This window comes from Lipophrys pholis, assembly GCF_963383615.2.
Source record: "Lipophrys pholis genome assembly, chromosome: 23".
NCBI lineage: Eukaryota > Metazoa > Chordata > Actinopteri > Blenniiformes > Blenniidae > Lipophrys > Lipophrys pholis.
In genome coordinates this window covers 9574304-9587428 of record NC_137645.1, presented here as the reverse complement: position 1 = coordinate 9587428, position 13125 = coordinate 9574304, and the positions used below count along the sequence as shown (strand labels likewise).

Here is a 13125-nt window from a genome sequence, read left to right as displayed (position 1 = left end):
AAGGACGTTCATTACTTTTTCTCCCGGGATTACTCTAAACCCCTCCTCCTGTTCGGCTGTATTTCATGTCGACTCGGACCATCGGAGGTCGTTTTAATCCAGCATGGAGAGTTTTGTTCAATTTCCGCCTTGCGTCGGTTTCACCGGGGCCATAAAAGCAGACGGATGAGATTAGATGAGTGCCGATCCCCGTGGGGGGATCAGGTTGCTGCCGCAGCAGCGGTAATGGGATTCAGCAGGGTGGACGGAGACGCGCCGGAGGAGGACGTCGGGTGTACACTTTGGAGTTTCGGTGTCAGATTGAGTCCCGGGATTACAGCAAAGATGACTGAGTGACCTCAGGGCGAGTTTTAACGATTACGTCTCTCTGGTTCCGTGATCGGGTTTTCGCAGGTACCTGAGCCGAGACGACGTGGCCCAGGCCTCCCTGAGCCGGGCCCGGCAGGACGGCGGCACCGTCCGGGTCGTCACCAGGGAAACCAAGACATCCGCCTCTTCAGAAAGGTGAGTCCATGTTGGCGGACAAAAACTGAGGATGCACTGATACCACTTTCTTAAAGGACAAGTACAAGCTTTAACCTTGAGCTTCTTGCCAATACCGAGTACCGAGACGAGTACTAACCTTTAGCTACTTGCCGATACCGAGTACCGATACGAGTACTAAGGTTTAGCTACTCGGCGATACCGAGTACCGATACGAGTACTAACTTTGAGCTATCTGCCCATACCGAATACCGAGACGAGTACTAACCTTTAGCTACTTGCCGATACCAAGTCCCGATACGAGTACTAACTTTGAGCTATCTGCCCATACCGAATACCAAGACGAGTACTAACCTTTAGCTACTTGCCAATACCGAGTACCGATACGAGCACTCAGCTTTAGCTACTTGCCAATACCGAGTACCGATACGAGTACTAAGGTTTAGCTACTCGGCGATACCGAGTACCGATACGAGTACTAACTTTGAGCTATCTGCCAATACCGAATACCGAGACGAGTACTAACCTTTAGCTACTTGCCGATACCAAGTCCCGATACGAGTACTAACTTTGAGCTATCTGCCCATACCGAATACCAAGACGAGTACTAACCTTTAGCTACTTGCCAATACCGAGTACCGATACGAGCACTCAGCTTTAGCTACTTGCCAATACCGAGTACCGATACGAGTACTAAGGTTTAGCTACTCGGCGATACTGAGTACCGATACGATTACTAACTTTTAGCTGCTTGCCGATACCGAGTACCGGTACGAGTACAAACCTTTAGCTACTTGCTGATACAGAGTACCGGTACAAGTACTAACCTTTAGCTACTTGCCGATACCGATTCCCCATACGAGTACAAACCTTTAGCTACTTGCCGATAACGAGTACCAATACGAGCACTCAGCTTTAGCTACTTGCCAATACCGAGTACCAATACGAGCACTCAGCTTTAGCTACTTGCCAATACCGAGTACCGATACGAGTACTAAGGTTAAGGTACTCGGCGATACCGAGTATCGATACGAGTTCTAACCTTGAGCTGTCTGCCCATACCGAATACCGATACGAGTACCAACCTTTACCTACTTGCTGATACGAGTACTAACTTTTAGCTGCTTGCCGATACTGAGTACCGATACGAGTACTAAGCTTTAGGTACTCGCCCTGAAACTCTTTAGCATGTAGCATATAGTGTGACGCGGCGCTATGCGCCGGGGCAGTTAAACTGAGCGATATCCGATGAGAATAAGACTCACGGACGGTGTGACGCTTCAAAACTTTATCGTAAATGAGGCCAAACGCCGTTCATCAGGACAGCCGTGGATTTGTAACATCTGCTGTAATGACGGCCGCTATAGGAAGTGTGCCACCAGTTAACAAGGAAACCAGTTAATCTGAAACATCGGTATCTGTGCATCTCTAGTGAAAACCATCTTCCACATTCAAAGACTCATCGCAGCTTCATTTCATTGCATAATTATCATTTCATCTTTATATTTCCGCCATCCTTCAGTGTTTTGACCACCTTTATTTTTTTTATTTATTTGTTTTTTGTGAAAACAGTCTCAAGGTTCCATCTCATCACTTTGGGATTCAGAGTATTTTCATTTTCCTCTTTTCCGCTCAGCTGTCTCCATGGAGATCTGTATGTGCCTTGTGGGAGAGGCACAAGAGCCCTGCTGAGTGTGTTAGTACAGTAAATATAGACCATAATACAATCTTCTGGGTGAGATGCAGCGGCCAGCTCACCCCGGGAGGCAGTATCACTATGGAAACCTGCAGCGCACACACACACACACACACACGCTCGCGCGCTGGTGTATAAAAAATGTCTGTAATAGTCCGTGAAGTGCCTTAAAGGTGCTGTTGTGGATTTATGTTTGAGATTTGTACTGCGTGAGGGATTACAGGAGTGTCTCTGAGTTATGGGGGGGGGGGAGTGTCTGGCCGTAAAATGATCACGTTTGTTCGGCAATCCAATAACACGTTGACGCAGATTCCGCCATTCTGCCTGAATCGTATGTCAAGCTGAGAATACAGATATGGCTCGCGTGTGCTACGTGATCGGAGGTGAGCGCAGCGAGCCCGACTGGTCCACCCCCACTGGGCAAGAGCGGAGTTCGCATATCCGGTCGTATGGATTCAGAGCGTTTCCTCCGTTTCCATGGAGACAGAGACACGCAGGGTTTTTTTATTGTTTAAAGTTGTGTATGTCCCCGTTTTCACATAAATGGAGCATTTTTTTGAGAAGTTGTGATTCCACCCCCATGTCCACGGAGTCGGGGTAGTTCCCAAAAAGTTGCGTTTTCCCCACCGGTTTCCGCGGAGACAAAAGGGGAGCATTTTCGAAAAGTCGCATTTTCCCCCCGTTTAACATAGAGGTGAGGCATTTTTGTAAAAGTTGCGCTTTCTGGCATCTCCATGGAGACCGAGGCTTAGGGTTTTGCAAAGTTGCGTTTCCGCCGCTGTTTCTGTAGAGGCAAAAGTGGAGCATTTTTGAAAAGTCGCGTTCCCCCCCCGTTCACATGGAGACAGAGGCAGAGCGTTTTCAAAAAGTCGCGTTTTACCCCCGTTCACATGGAGACAGAGGCAGAGCATTTTCAAAAAGTCGCGTTTTACCCCCGTTCACATGGAGACAAAGGCAGAGCATTTTCAAAAAGTCACGTTTTACCCCCGTTCACATGGAGACAGAGGCAGAGCATTTTCAAAAAGTTGCGTTTTACCCCCGTTCACATGGAGACAGAGGCAGAGCGTTTTCAAAAAGTTGCATTTTCCCCCCTGTTCACATGGAGACAGAGGCAGAGCATTTTCAAAATGTTGCGTTTTACCCCCGTTCACATGGAGACAGGCAGAGCGTTTTCAAAAAGTCGCATTTTCCCCTCTGTTCACATGGAGACAGAGGCAGAGCGTTTTCAAAAAGTTGCATTTTCCCCTCTGTTCACATGGAGACAGAGGCAGAGCATTTTCAAAAAGTCGCGTTTTCCCCCCGTTCACATGGAGACAGAGGCAGAGCATTTTCGAAAAGTCGGTTTTGGAAAGTTGCGATGCCACCCGTCTCCATGGAGACGGAGTCGGAACATTTTCGAAAAGTTGCATTCTCACTGCCCCCCCCCCCCCCCCTTCCCGAGCACTACGGTCATGAAAACCCTCGAACCGCCTCAGATCCCTTCTCCTCTCCGGTATTGGAAGCATCGTGGCGGCAAACATTAGCCGGCTGCCGTTTGCTGAAGGCGCTGCCAACGTCGCTTGCGCGCGAATTTAAAACGTGGACAAATCAAAGCTTCTTTTGATGTGATCGGGTCAAACCTTTTTCCGCCACTTTTCTATTTCCGTCTCTTTTTTTCTTTTTCTTCCAACCACTAGACTTTGCTGGCACAGCATTCGTCTCTTGGTACTTCAGATTTTTTTTCCCGGGTATCTTCTCAATTTTCAAGCAGCAGGGTTCCTTTCCTTTTTTTTTTTTTTTTTTTCTTTTTTTAGATTCTCTTCTTCATTTCAATGATTAAAATTTCCCTCTCTCTCGCTCTCGCCGGCTCTTTGTTCCCGTTCCTGTCCCTCTGAATTGTAAACCGTGGGGAACGAGAAATTGGGTCCATCTGTCCCCCTCCGCCGCGGCTCCGGCGTCCTGCTGGGACGCCGTGGCGAACGCCCAGACTCCGCCGGGCCCTGCCAAGGAGGACAGGCGCCCGCATACTTCTGCAGATCTGACGCACTGTACTGTACGGAACCGCACGGGCTTCCTGCGGCCATATGCCTCCTGACTCGGCAGGAGCAGAAACAACCGTCCATTTTCATCGGATGAAATATTTATGTAGGATTGTGTTTGCTTGTTTAGTTTTTTTTTATTTTTCTGCTGATGTGTTGAAAACTCGGCTTTTACAAGCGGGTGTCGTCCGCACCGGTCAAGGATATCCTCTTAGAGTTTTTACTGCACGAAAAATAAAAAATAAAATAAAAAAAAAGCCGCGGAAATCTGCAGCGGCAGTGAAGAAAAAAAAAAAAGACATAAAAAATAGATTGCATACACCGTCAGCTGAAAAGAATTTCAGGCGCGTTATCGGCATTTTTCCTCTTGTGATACTGGAAACGGCTCCGATTTTCGGCATCTCGTCGCTTTTCTGTGGAAAGCGGAACCTCGGGTACTGATCGGAAAGACGACCAGACAGTGGCGGCGATGCGAGACTGGTTAGAAATAACCCCCCCAAAAAAAAATAACTGAGTAGTTTAACCTCAAATTCATGTTTTTGGAGTTGTAACATGCGCGTCTATCCACAGTATGGCTTGAATCGTGTGTCCAGCGTGCATACAGGATCTAAAGAAGCCGTCGCGGTCACCACTGTAGTGGTCGAAGGTCTTGGCGCTTTCGAAAAGAATGTCTGTTCGCACGAGTAAATGCTTTAAGGCCACTAGTGGGCGCTGTTGTTGGTTTTTGTAATGAGACCGCACACGGGAAAGTTGCAACTTTGTGAAAACGTTGCATTTTTCCCTGTTTCCACGGAGACGGAGTTGGAATGTTTTCATAAATGTTGCGGTTTTTCCATGTAGTTGCCGCACTTTCGAAAAGTGGCATTTTCCATGGAGATGAAGGGTTTTCAAAACGTTGCGATTTCCCCGTTTCCATTGAGACGGAGCATTTTCAAAACGCCGCTTTTTTTTTTTTGCATGGAGTTGAAGAGTTTTCAGAAAGTTGCGTTTTCCCCCATTTCCATGGAGACGAGCAGTACGTTTTCCACTTTTCCCCCGCAAGCAGAGTTTGAACTTTTTTTTTTAAAAGTTTGGGTTTTCACCGTGATGGCGTTCCAGCATTTTTGAAAAGTTGCGTTTACCCTCGTTCCCACGGAGATAGAGCTCGAGCGTTTTCATAAAGTTGTGGTATTCCGCCATTTCCACGGTTTGGAACATTTTTCAAAAACTTGCGATTTCCACGAAGACGGAGTTGGAACGTTTCAGTGAGTTTCAACCCCCCCCCCCCAATTTTTTTTTTTCCTGGGTCTTTGTCTCCACGCAGCGAGGAAACGCCCCCCGGTGGCTCGTCGGGCTTCCTGCAGGCGGTGGACGGTCAGGGCGTCCCTCTGTGTCTCTCCTGCCAGCGGGCCTGTCCGACCTCGGGCGGGGCCTGGGATTCTCGATTCTGCACTCACAGGTAAGAGGGTGGGGTGGAGTGGGGGTGGGGGGGTGGAGCGTCCCCGCGGCAGACGGGCGGAGTCGGCGGCGTCAAGCGAGGCGTCAGTCAAAGAGGAAGCGGGTTAGAATAACTTTCAGATTCCCGAACGCTCGTTGTCCTCCGAGCCAAAGCCCGTCCATCTGGCACCGGGGAAAAAAAAAAAAAAAAAAAATGCAATCATTTCCAGAGCTTTAAAAGTCTGCGAGCGAAAGCCGACTGTCGTCTTCGCCGTGTTTCTTTCCTTTTAAGAACATGATAAAGAAAAAGAAAAAAAAAAAAGGTGTTGTTTTTTTCTCAGACTGTGCGGCGTCCTTGATGGAGTCGTTTCCTCTGGCCTCTCGTTGTTGGTCAGTCTGAAAAGACTCCCAGACGAAAGTCCTCGTCCTTTAGAACGGAGACAGAAATTCAATTTCCTCGAGAGGTTTTCAAGAGTCGCATCTGCCTCTTTTCAATCAGCGCCGTCCGGATGTTATGACACTTAAAACGTCTCGGGTCTTTTAACTACGTCTCCCCCCCCCTCCCCCTCCTGGACGTAGGTGTCAGGAGGAGTTCCTGCTGCGCTCCAGCCAGACCTTCATGCGGTCCCGGGTGCTGGAGGCGGAGTGCGGCGTCTGTCAGCACTGCGGCCTCGACGCGCACGACCTCTTCGTCAGGGTCCGCGAGGCCCCGCCCCCTCAGCGCAAGGACGTGCTGGAGAACACCCGGCTGGCCCAGCTGCCACTCAGACAGGTTGAGAAATGTCCCCCAATGGGTGTTTTTTTTTTTGGTATAAAACTTTATGGTTTGAAAGCAACAACGGCCCCCGATAAGGCAGAGAATCGGATTTGACACGCAAAATAAACACATGAAGTCATAAACAAACACAATGCGACTATGTTTGATGTAAAATGATACAAAAAAAGAGGTATTTGTACCAAAATATGACACGAAAATGCCACAAATGTGTACAAAATAACCAAAATATGACAAGAAATTATCAAAAAAGAGGTATTTGTACCAAAATATGACAATAAAGTGCCACAAATGTGTACAAAATAACCTAAATATGACAAGAAATGATAAAGAAATTGGTATTTGTACCAAAATATGACAATAAAGTACCACAAATGTGTACAAAATAACCAAAATATGACCAGAAATGATAAAAAAAGAGGTATTTGTACCAAAATATGACAAGAAATTATAAAAAAAAAGAGGTATTTGTACCAAAATATGACAATAAATGATAAAAAAAAGAGGTATTTGTACCAAAATATGACAATAAAGTGCCACAAATGTGTACAAAATAACCTAAATATGACAAGAAATGATAAAGAAATTGGTATTTGTACCAAAATATGACAATAAAGTACCACAAATGTGTACAAAATAACCAAAATATGACCAGAAATGATAAAAAAAGAGGTATTTGTACCAAAATATGACAATAAAGTGCCACAAATGTGTACAAAATAACCAAAATATGACAAGAAATGATAAAAAAAAGAGGTATTTGTACCAGAATATGACAATATGTGAGAAGAAATGACAAAAAGAGGTATTTGTTCGGCCATGTGACCATTTTTGTGTCTTAAAATAAAAAAAAAAAAAAAAAAAAGGTATTAAACCAAAATGTGACCATAAATGTGACGTGAAAAAAAAACAAAGGTATTCTCCCGACATATGGTCATAAATGGCCACAAAGGTGTACAAAAATAGCAAAAATGTGACAATATATGTGAGAAGGACTCATAAAAATGATAATAAAAAGATCTTTGTAGCAATAAATGACCGTTTATGTGACATAAAATGATTTCTAAAAAAAAAACGGTATATAAAACTAAATGTGACGATATGCGACATAAAATGATATAAAAGAGGATTCTGCACTAGAATATGATCATAAATGGCCATAAAGCTGCACAAAATAACTAAAATGTTCCAATATGTGCAACGTCAAATGATATAAGTCCGGTAATTCAACCAAAATGTGACAATAAAGGTGTACAAATAATCAAAACGTGACCATAATAGATGATAAAAAGAGCTACTTAATCCATAACGTGACCGTATTTGTGACGTGAAATGAGGCAACAAAGCTTCAAATTCACAAATTGGCACAACTTTAGTAAAATTGAGCGACATCACAACCCAAAAAAAAAAAAGATCTATGTAGGAAGACCAGGTGGAGAAAAAAAAAAAGCCACACGGAATTTAAAAATGATCAATTCTGCAACAAACTGTTGCAAATCAGGGAACAGATTTCGAAAGATTTCACAAGTGTGTTAGAAACGAGGTGCAAAGTTCACTTTATTCGGCTGAAACAGTGTGCAAAGACGCTCAAATTAATCCATAAAGTCGTGGATTGTATGCAAACGACAGAGAAAAATAAATTGTAAACATTATGATTATTTTTATTTTTTTAAATTGCAGACGTGAGGACACGTTGGCAGGCGCCGGTCTCCAGATGTGAAAGGCTTGTTGTTTTATCCGGGTGTTTGCGCGAAGTGCAAAAAAAAGAAGAAAAAAAAAGCACCCTTGTACTCTCCATCCCACACACACACACACACACACACACACACACACACACACACACACACACACACACACACACACACACACACACACACACACACACACACACACACACACACACACACACACACACACACACACACACACACACACACACACACACACACACACACACACACACACACACACACACACACACACACACACACAGGCAGATCTTCCCTACGACTCGGGGCCACCAGCTCCCAGTAAAAGGATTGCTGGGCCCATTGATTTTCCCCTCTCTCCTCTCCCAGCGCCCGGCCTCGACCAGTAAGCCTGTTTGATTTGGTTGGCTGTTATCCTGCAAAGCGCCCCCCCCCCCCCCCCCCCCCCCCCCCTCCTCCTTACATACACACACACATAACCCTCCTCCCAGCAGCGCCGGCGGCGGCAGCAGCATCAGCGCCGATCGATGCGCCGAGCTTTAGAGGAAACAAACTCAGCCACACGATAAGGCAGCGCAGCCACGGAGAAGCCTCCAGATTATCGGCTCATTCTTTGGTTCATACCCGGGGTTCTTCTGTCTGTGTGTGTGTGCGTGCGTGTGTGTGTGTGTGTGTGTGTACCTAAGGGTGTGTGTGTTGGTATTTAGGTGCCTGTGAGCTGCGGTGCAGGAAAAGGTGTTGTATTTTTTTTTGGGAGCAGAAATGTGGGCTCAATTGACCGTGTGTGTGTGTGTGTGTGTGTGTGTGTGTGTGTGTGTGTGTGTGTGTGTGTGTGTGTGTGTGTGTGTGTGTGTGTGTGTGTGTGTGTGTGTGTGTGTTCTTGAAATCTGTTGGGATCAATTCCAGCTCGCTGCCTTAACGTCTGCAGAGTGGCTCTCAAAGCAGGAAGATAGATTTTTCCTTTTTTTTTTTTTTTTCCTCTTCCCTTCGTCTGTTTCTAATTCTCTCAATCATCTCTCTCTCTCTCTCTCTCTCTCTCTCTCTCTCTCTTTCTCTCTCGCTTTTTTTTTTTTTCTCATTTCCGTTCAGATTTTGCAAAAAGGCAGCGGTGCACCCTGGGAGAATCGGTGGTGGACGAGTGGCGGCTTCGGGGAATCCCATTCCCCCAAAGCCGCGGTTCGGTCCCGTCTCATGAGTTTCTCGGTGGCTATTTACGGGAGCGAGCGAGTTTTAATGAGTTTCATCAAACGGATCGGAGACGCAAAAACTCTTCCTCCGACTCAGAAGACGACCGTCCTCAAACCGGGGGAAAAATCTGTGAAGTCGTTTTTAATCTTAAAGTCGAGCGTCACTTTAACTGTCTTTCATGCAGGAGGGGGTCTGGGGGCTGCTTTATCCACCCCGACTTAGCTTGACTTTTCTATTTGATTGCTCAGGGCCACAAATGTGTATTTTTCGTGGCTCCAAATTAGTGTTTTGTGGCAACAAATCAATATTTCTTGGCATAGATTTTGTATTTTATGCCCACAAATTAATATTTTGTGGACCAAATTGGTATTTTTTGGGCCCAAAATTCCTATTTCGTGGCCTGAAAATAGTATTCTTCTGCCAAAAATGTGTATTTTGTGGCCACAAATGTATATTTGATGGCCTCGCATTAATATTTTGTGGCAACAAATTCAGATTTCAAGGCAACAAATTAGTATGTCGTGGCCAAAAATGTATATTCTGTGGTCCAGATCAGTATTTTGTGGCTACAAAATCAGATTTTATGCCGATCAAATTAATATTTTGTGGCCCAAATTTGTATTTTTTTGGCCAAAAATGAATATTCGTGGGCTGAAAATAGTATTGTTTTGCCAAAATTTTTTATTTTGTGGCCACAAATGTATATTTGATGGCCTCACATTAATATTTTGAAGCAACAAATTTATATTTTGTGGCAACAAATAAATGTTTTGTGGCCCAAATTAGTATTTCAAGGCTATAAATGAATGTTTTGTGGCGGCAAATTGATATTTCCCGGCAACAAATTAGTATTTCGCGGCCAAAAATGTATATTCTGTGGTCCAAATCTGTATTGCATGGCTACAATTTCATGTTTTATGGCCGTAAATTAAGATTTCGAAGGCAACAAATGAGTATTTCATGGTCTCAAGTCAGTATTTAAACGCCACAAATGAGTATTTCATGGCCACAGAATACTAATTTGTGGCCGTGAAACCCTGTAAATACAAGGCCAGAAGCGTACCTGAGCTGGGGGGGGGTCAAAGGTCACGGTAGATCAGACCTTCATTAGAGGCCGCTTCTTTCCCCCGCAGCTCCTTTTCATTAAGTTTCTTTTTGCTGCGTGACGCCGGCTTCATCGGCCGCGGAGATTTGTTTAATATCGGCGGCGTTTGTGCGCGAGCGAGCGTTTACTAAAGACATCACATCATCCCCCCCCCCCCCCAAAAAAAAAAATTAACTCCAGCGTAGATGGATGGTTTGGGAGGGCGGCTTGTTTTTGGCAATTTGGAGCGTTATGAGGGAGCATACCGGAGGGTAATCTAACTGTGTGTGTGTGTGTGTGTGTGTGTGTGTGTGTGTGTGTGTGTGTGTGTGTGTGTGTGTGTGTGTGTCGCAGCTGAACGAGATGATCCGCGCTCCGGTGGAAGGCGACTTCTGGCAGGTGGACCACATCCGGCCGGTGTACAGCGGGGGGGGGCAGTGCTCGCTGGACAACCTGCAGACGCTCTGCACCGTCTGCCACAGAGCCGTGAGAGCGCACGCACACACACACACACACACACACACACACACACACACACACACGCTCCTCGCACCGCTGCACACACAACAAACCACAGAGGGCGCAAAAGCAATTTGTCTAACATTTAAGGTGGACGGACCTCTCCACACACACACACACACACACACACGCGCACACACGCGCACACACACACACACACTGCCGCGGCGGTAATGCGATACGTTGGTCAAACACATTGCTCAAACGGCGTAATCGCGTCACATGATGCGCCCGCGTGACACGTTGATCTATGGCGTTTGTCGGGTCTGTCCTGGGAGCGCTCGTCCCCCCTCTGTCAATATTTCATAACACACAACTCTAAAGAAATAAAACACACCGTGAAGCCAAACGGAGGGAAACCGACGCCGCTCCTCACACACCTTTCGATCTAGAGACGCCCGATTGTGTCCCGCGACTGTTGTTTTATTTATTTTTTTGGGGGGGTTTGTTTTTTTTTAAATCTGCAGAGGACGGCGCATCAAGCCAAAGAGCGCAGCCGCGTGAGGAGGAGCGCGGCGGCTTCCAAGGTCGCGTCGGACATCAGCAAGTTCTTCGTCCGAAAATGAAGCGTTCCGGAGCGGTTCTGACTTTTTGAGACATTTAGGTTTGTTTTTTTTTCTCTCATTCTCAATTATATAAGAGGCGTCCCGCTGTGAAAATGCTAATTCAGCCAGGTCCTCCCTTGTTCCCGAAACGTCAAGAAGCGTACCCAAGTTTTGATTTATGATCCCCCCCCCCCCCTTTTTTTTTCTGCCCGAGGCTGAAATGGAGCAGCTTGTTTAGAGAGATGCTGCTATTTTCAGATTTTCTTTTTTTTTTTTTTTTTTGCAAACTATGCGGAAAAAGTAGCAGGGGTGAGAGATGACGTGATTAAATACTCTCCGGCTGTATCCAGGTGTCCTCGTTTCTTTTGTTTTTCTTTTTTAACGTTGTAATTCGTCTTGCGGTGAAATAAAAACTAATTCTTTCGGTTTTCGCTGTTGTTCTACCTTCGCCCAGGACTGGAAATACGAGTCGGTTGTTCCGACAACTGGCACAAAAAAAAAAAAAAAAAAAAAAGAAGCTTTTCATCGCCCGGAGTCAGGAACATTATTGTCCACGCATCCACCTCCTCTTCAGCGGCGCTTGATGATCTGAGCGGCGCTAAAGTCAGTCAGGAGGGCTATGTTTAGAGAGACGGGAGAGCGGCGTTACTATGGAAACAAGGCTCCGGGTTCAGCCATGTCGGGAATATCGAATCTGCTCCCGTGTGAGTTATACAATGAGCCAGACAGACATCAAGAAAAGGCCCCAATCAATAGCGGCCGGCGAACGCCAGGCATTCCTGCACAGCCTCTCCTCCGCGCCGTCGACGTGGCGGAGGTGTCGTCATGTCACCGCTTTTTTGGGGGGGTTTTTTGCGCACGCGTCAAAACTCCGGTAGTCAGCAGATTCTACACCCCCCCCCCCCCCCCCCACCCCCAAAAAAATAAAAAAGTTTCTTCTGGCAGTCCCCAACTTCGCCCGGCCAATCGTCGCGCTTGGAAACTTTGTCGGTGGCCCATGTGGGTTGCAGGTGTGTGTGTGTGTGTGTGTGTGTGTGTGTGTGTGTGTGTGTGTGTGTGTGTGTGTGTGTGTGTGTGTGTGTGTGTGTGTGTGTGTGTGTGTGTGTGTGTGTGTGTGTGTGTGTGTGTGTGTGTGTTCCCCTACGGCCGCTCCAGGTCTCCACTTAATAAGGCCGCTGTTCCTCTCCTGTCCAAACCGACAAGCTCTGTGAGTAATGAACATCTCCCAGGCAGCCGTCCAACAACAGCAGCTCCCGGTGTCAGTGCCTGTCAGCGGCCGATGACTCTGATCTGCCGCTTTATTACACCCAAAAGGTGTGCGAGTGTGTGCGGGCCTGGTTTTTATCACTTTGTGGGGTCCGGGGCCGGGGTGGGGGGGGCGTCGTTAAGTAACTACCCAACGCTGATTTGCATGCCGGCGCTTTAAGGGCTGACGTTAGACGTTCCGTCATAATCGAGATAGGAGTACTTCAGAAATCTCTGCGTCGACAACAACATCCGTTTAATAGTTGCATTTTTTTTTCCCGTTTCCATGACGACAGAGGCAGTAGTTCGAAAAAGTTGCGCCCCCCCGTGTCCACGACAACAGATTCAGTGTTTCCAAAAAGTTGCGTTTTCCCTGTTTCCATGGCGACAGCGTCAGCGTTTCTAAAAAGTTGAGTTTTCCCCCCGTTTCCATGACGACAGCGTCAT

General features: G+C 46.4%; 1 protein-coding gene across 1 annotated transcript in view; it reads left to right on the top strand.

Annotated features, from left to right (window-relative positions):
• zranb3 (zinc finger, RAN-binding domain containing 3) overlaps positions 1-11860 on the top strand; it is an 82439-nt gene extending 70579 nt beyond the window's left edge. Inside the window, exons 18-22 of the mRNA XM_080492748.1 lie at positions 394-504; positions 5501-5635; positions 6193-6385; positions 10724-10855; positions 11356-11860. Of these exons, the coding sequence (XP_080348874.1) occupies positions 394-504; positions 5501-5635; positions 6193-6385; positions 10724-10855; positions 11356-11454 (670 nt within the window). The 3' untranslated portion in view covers positions 11455-11860. The remainder of the gene's footprint in view (positions 1-393; positions 505-5500; positions 5636-6192; positions 6386-10723; positions 10856-11355) is intronic.
• Positions 11861-13125: the final 1265 nt, after the last annotated feature.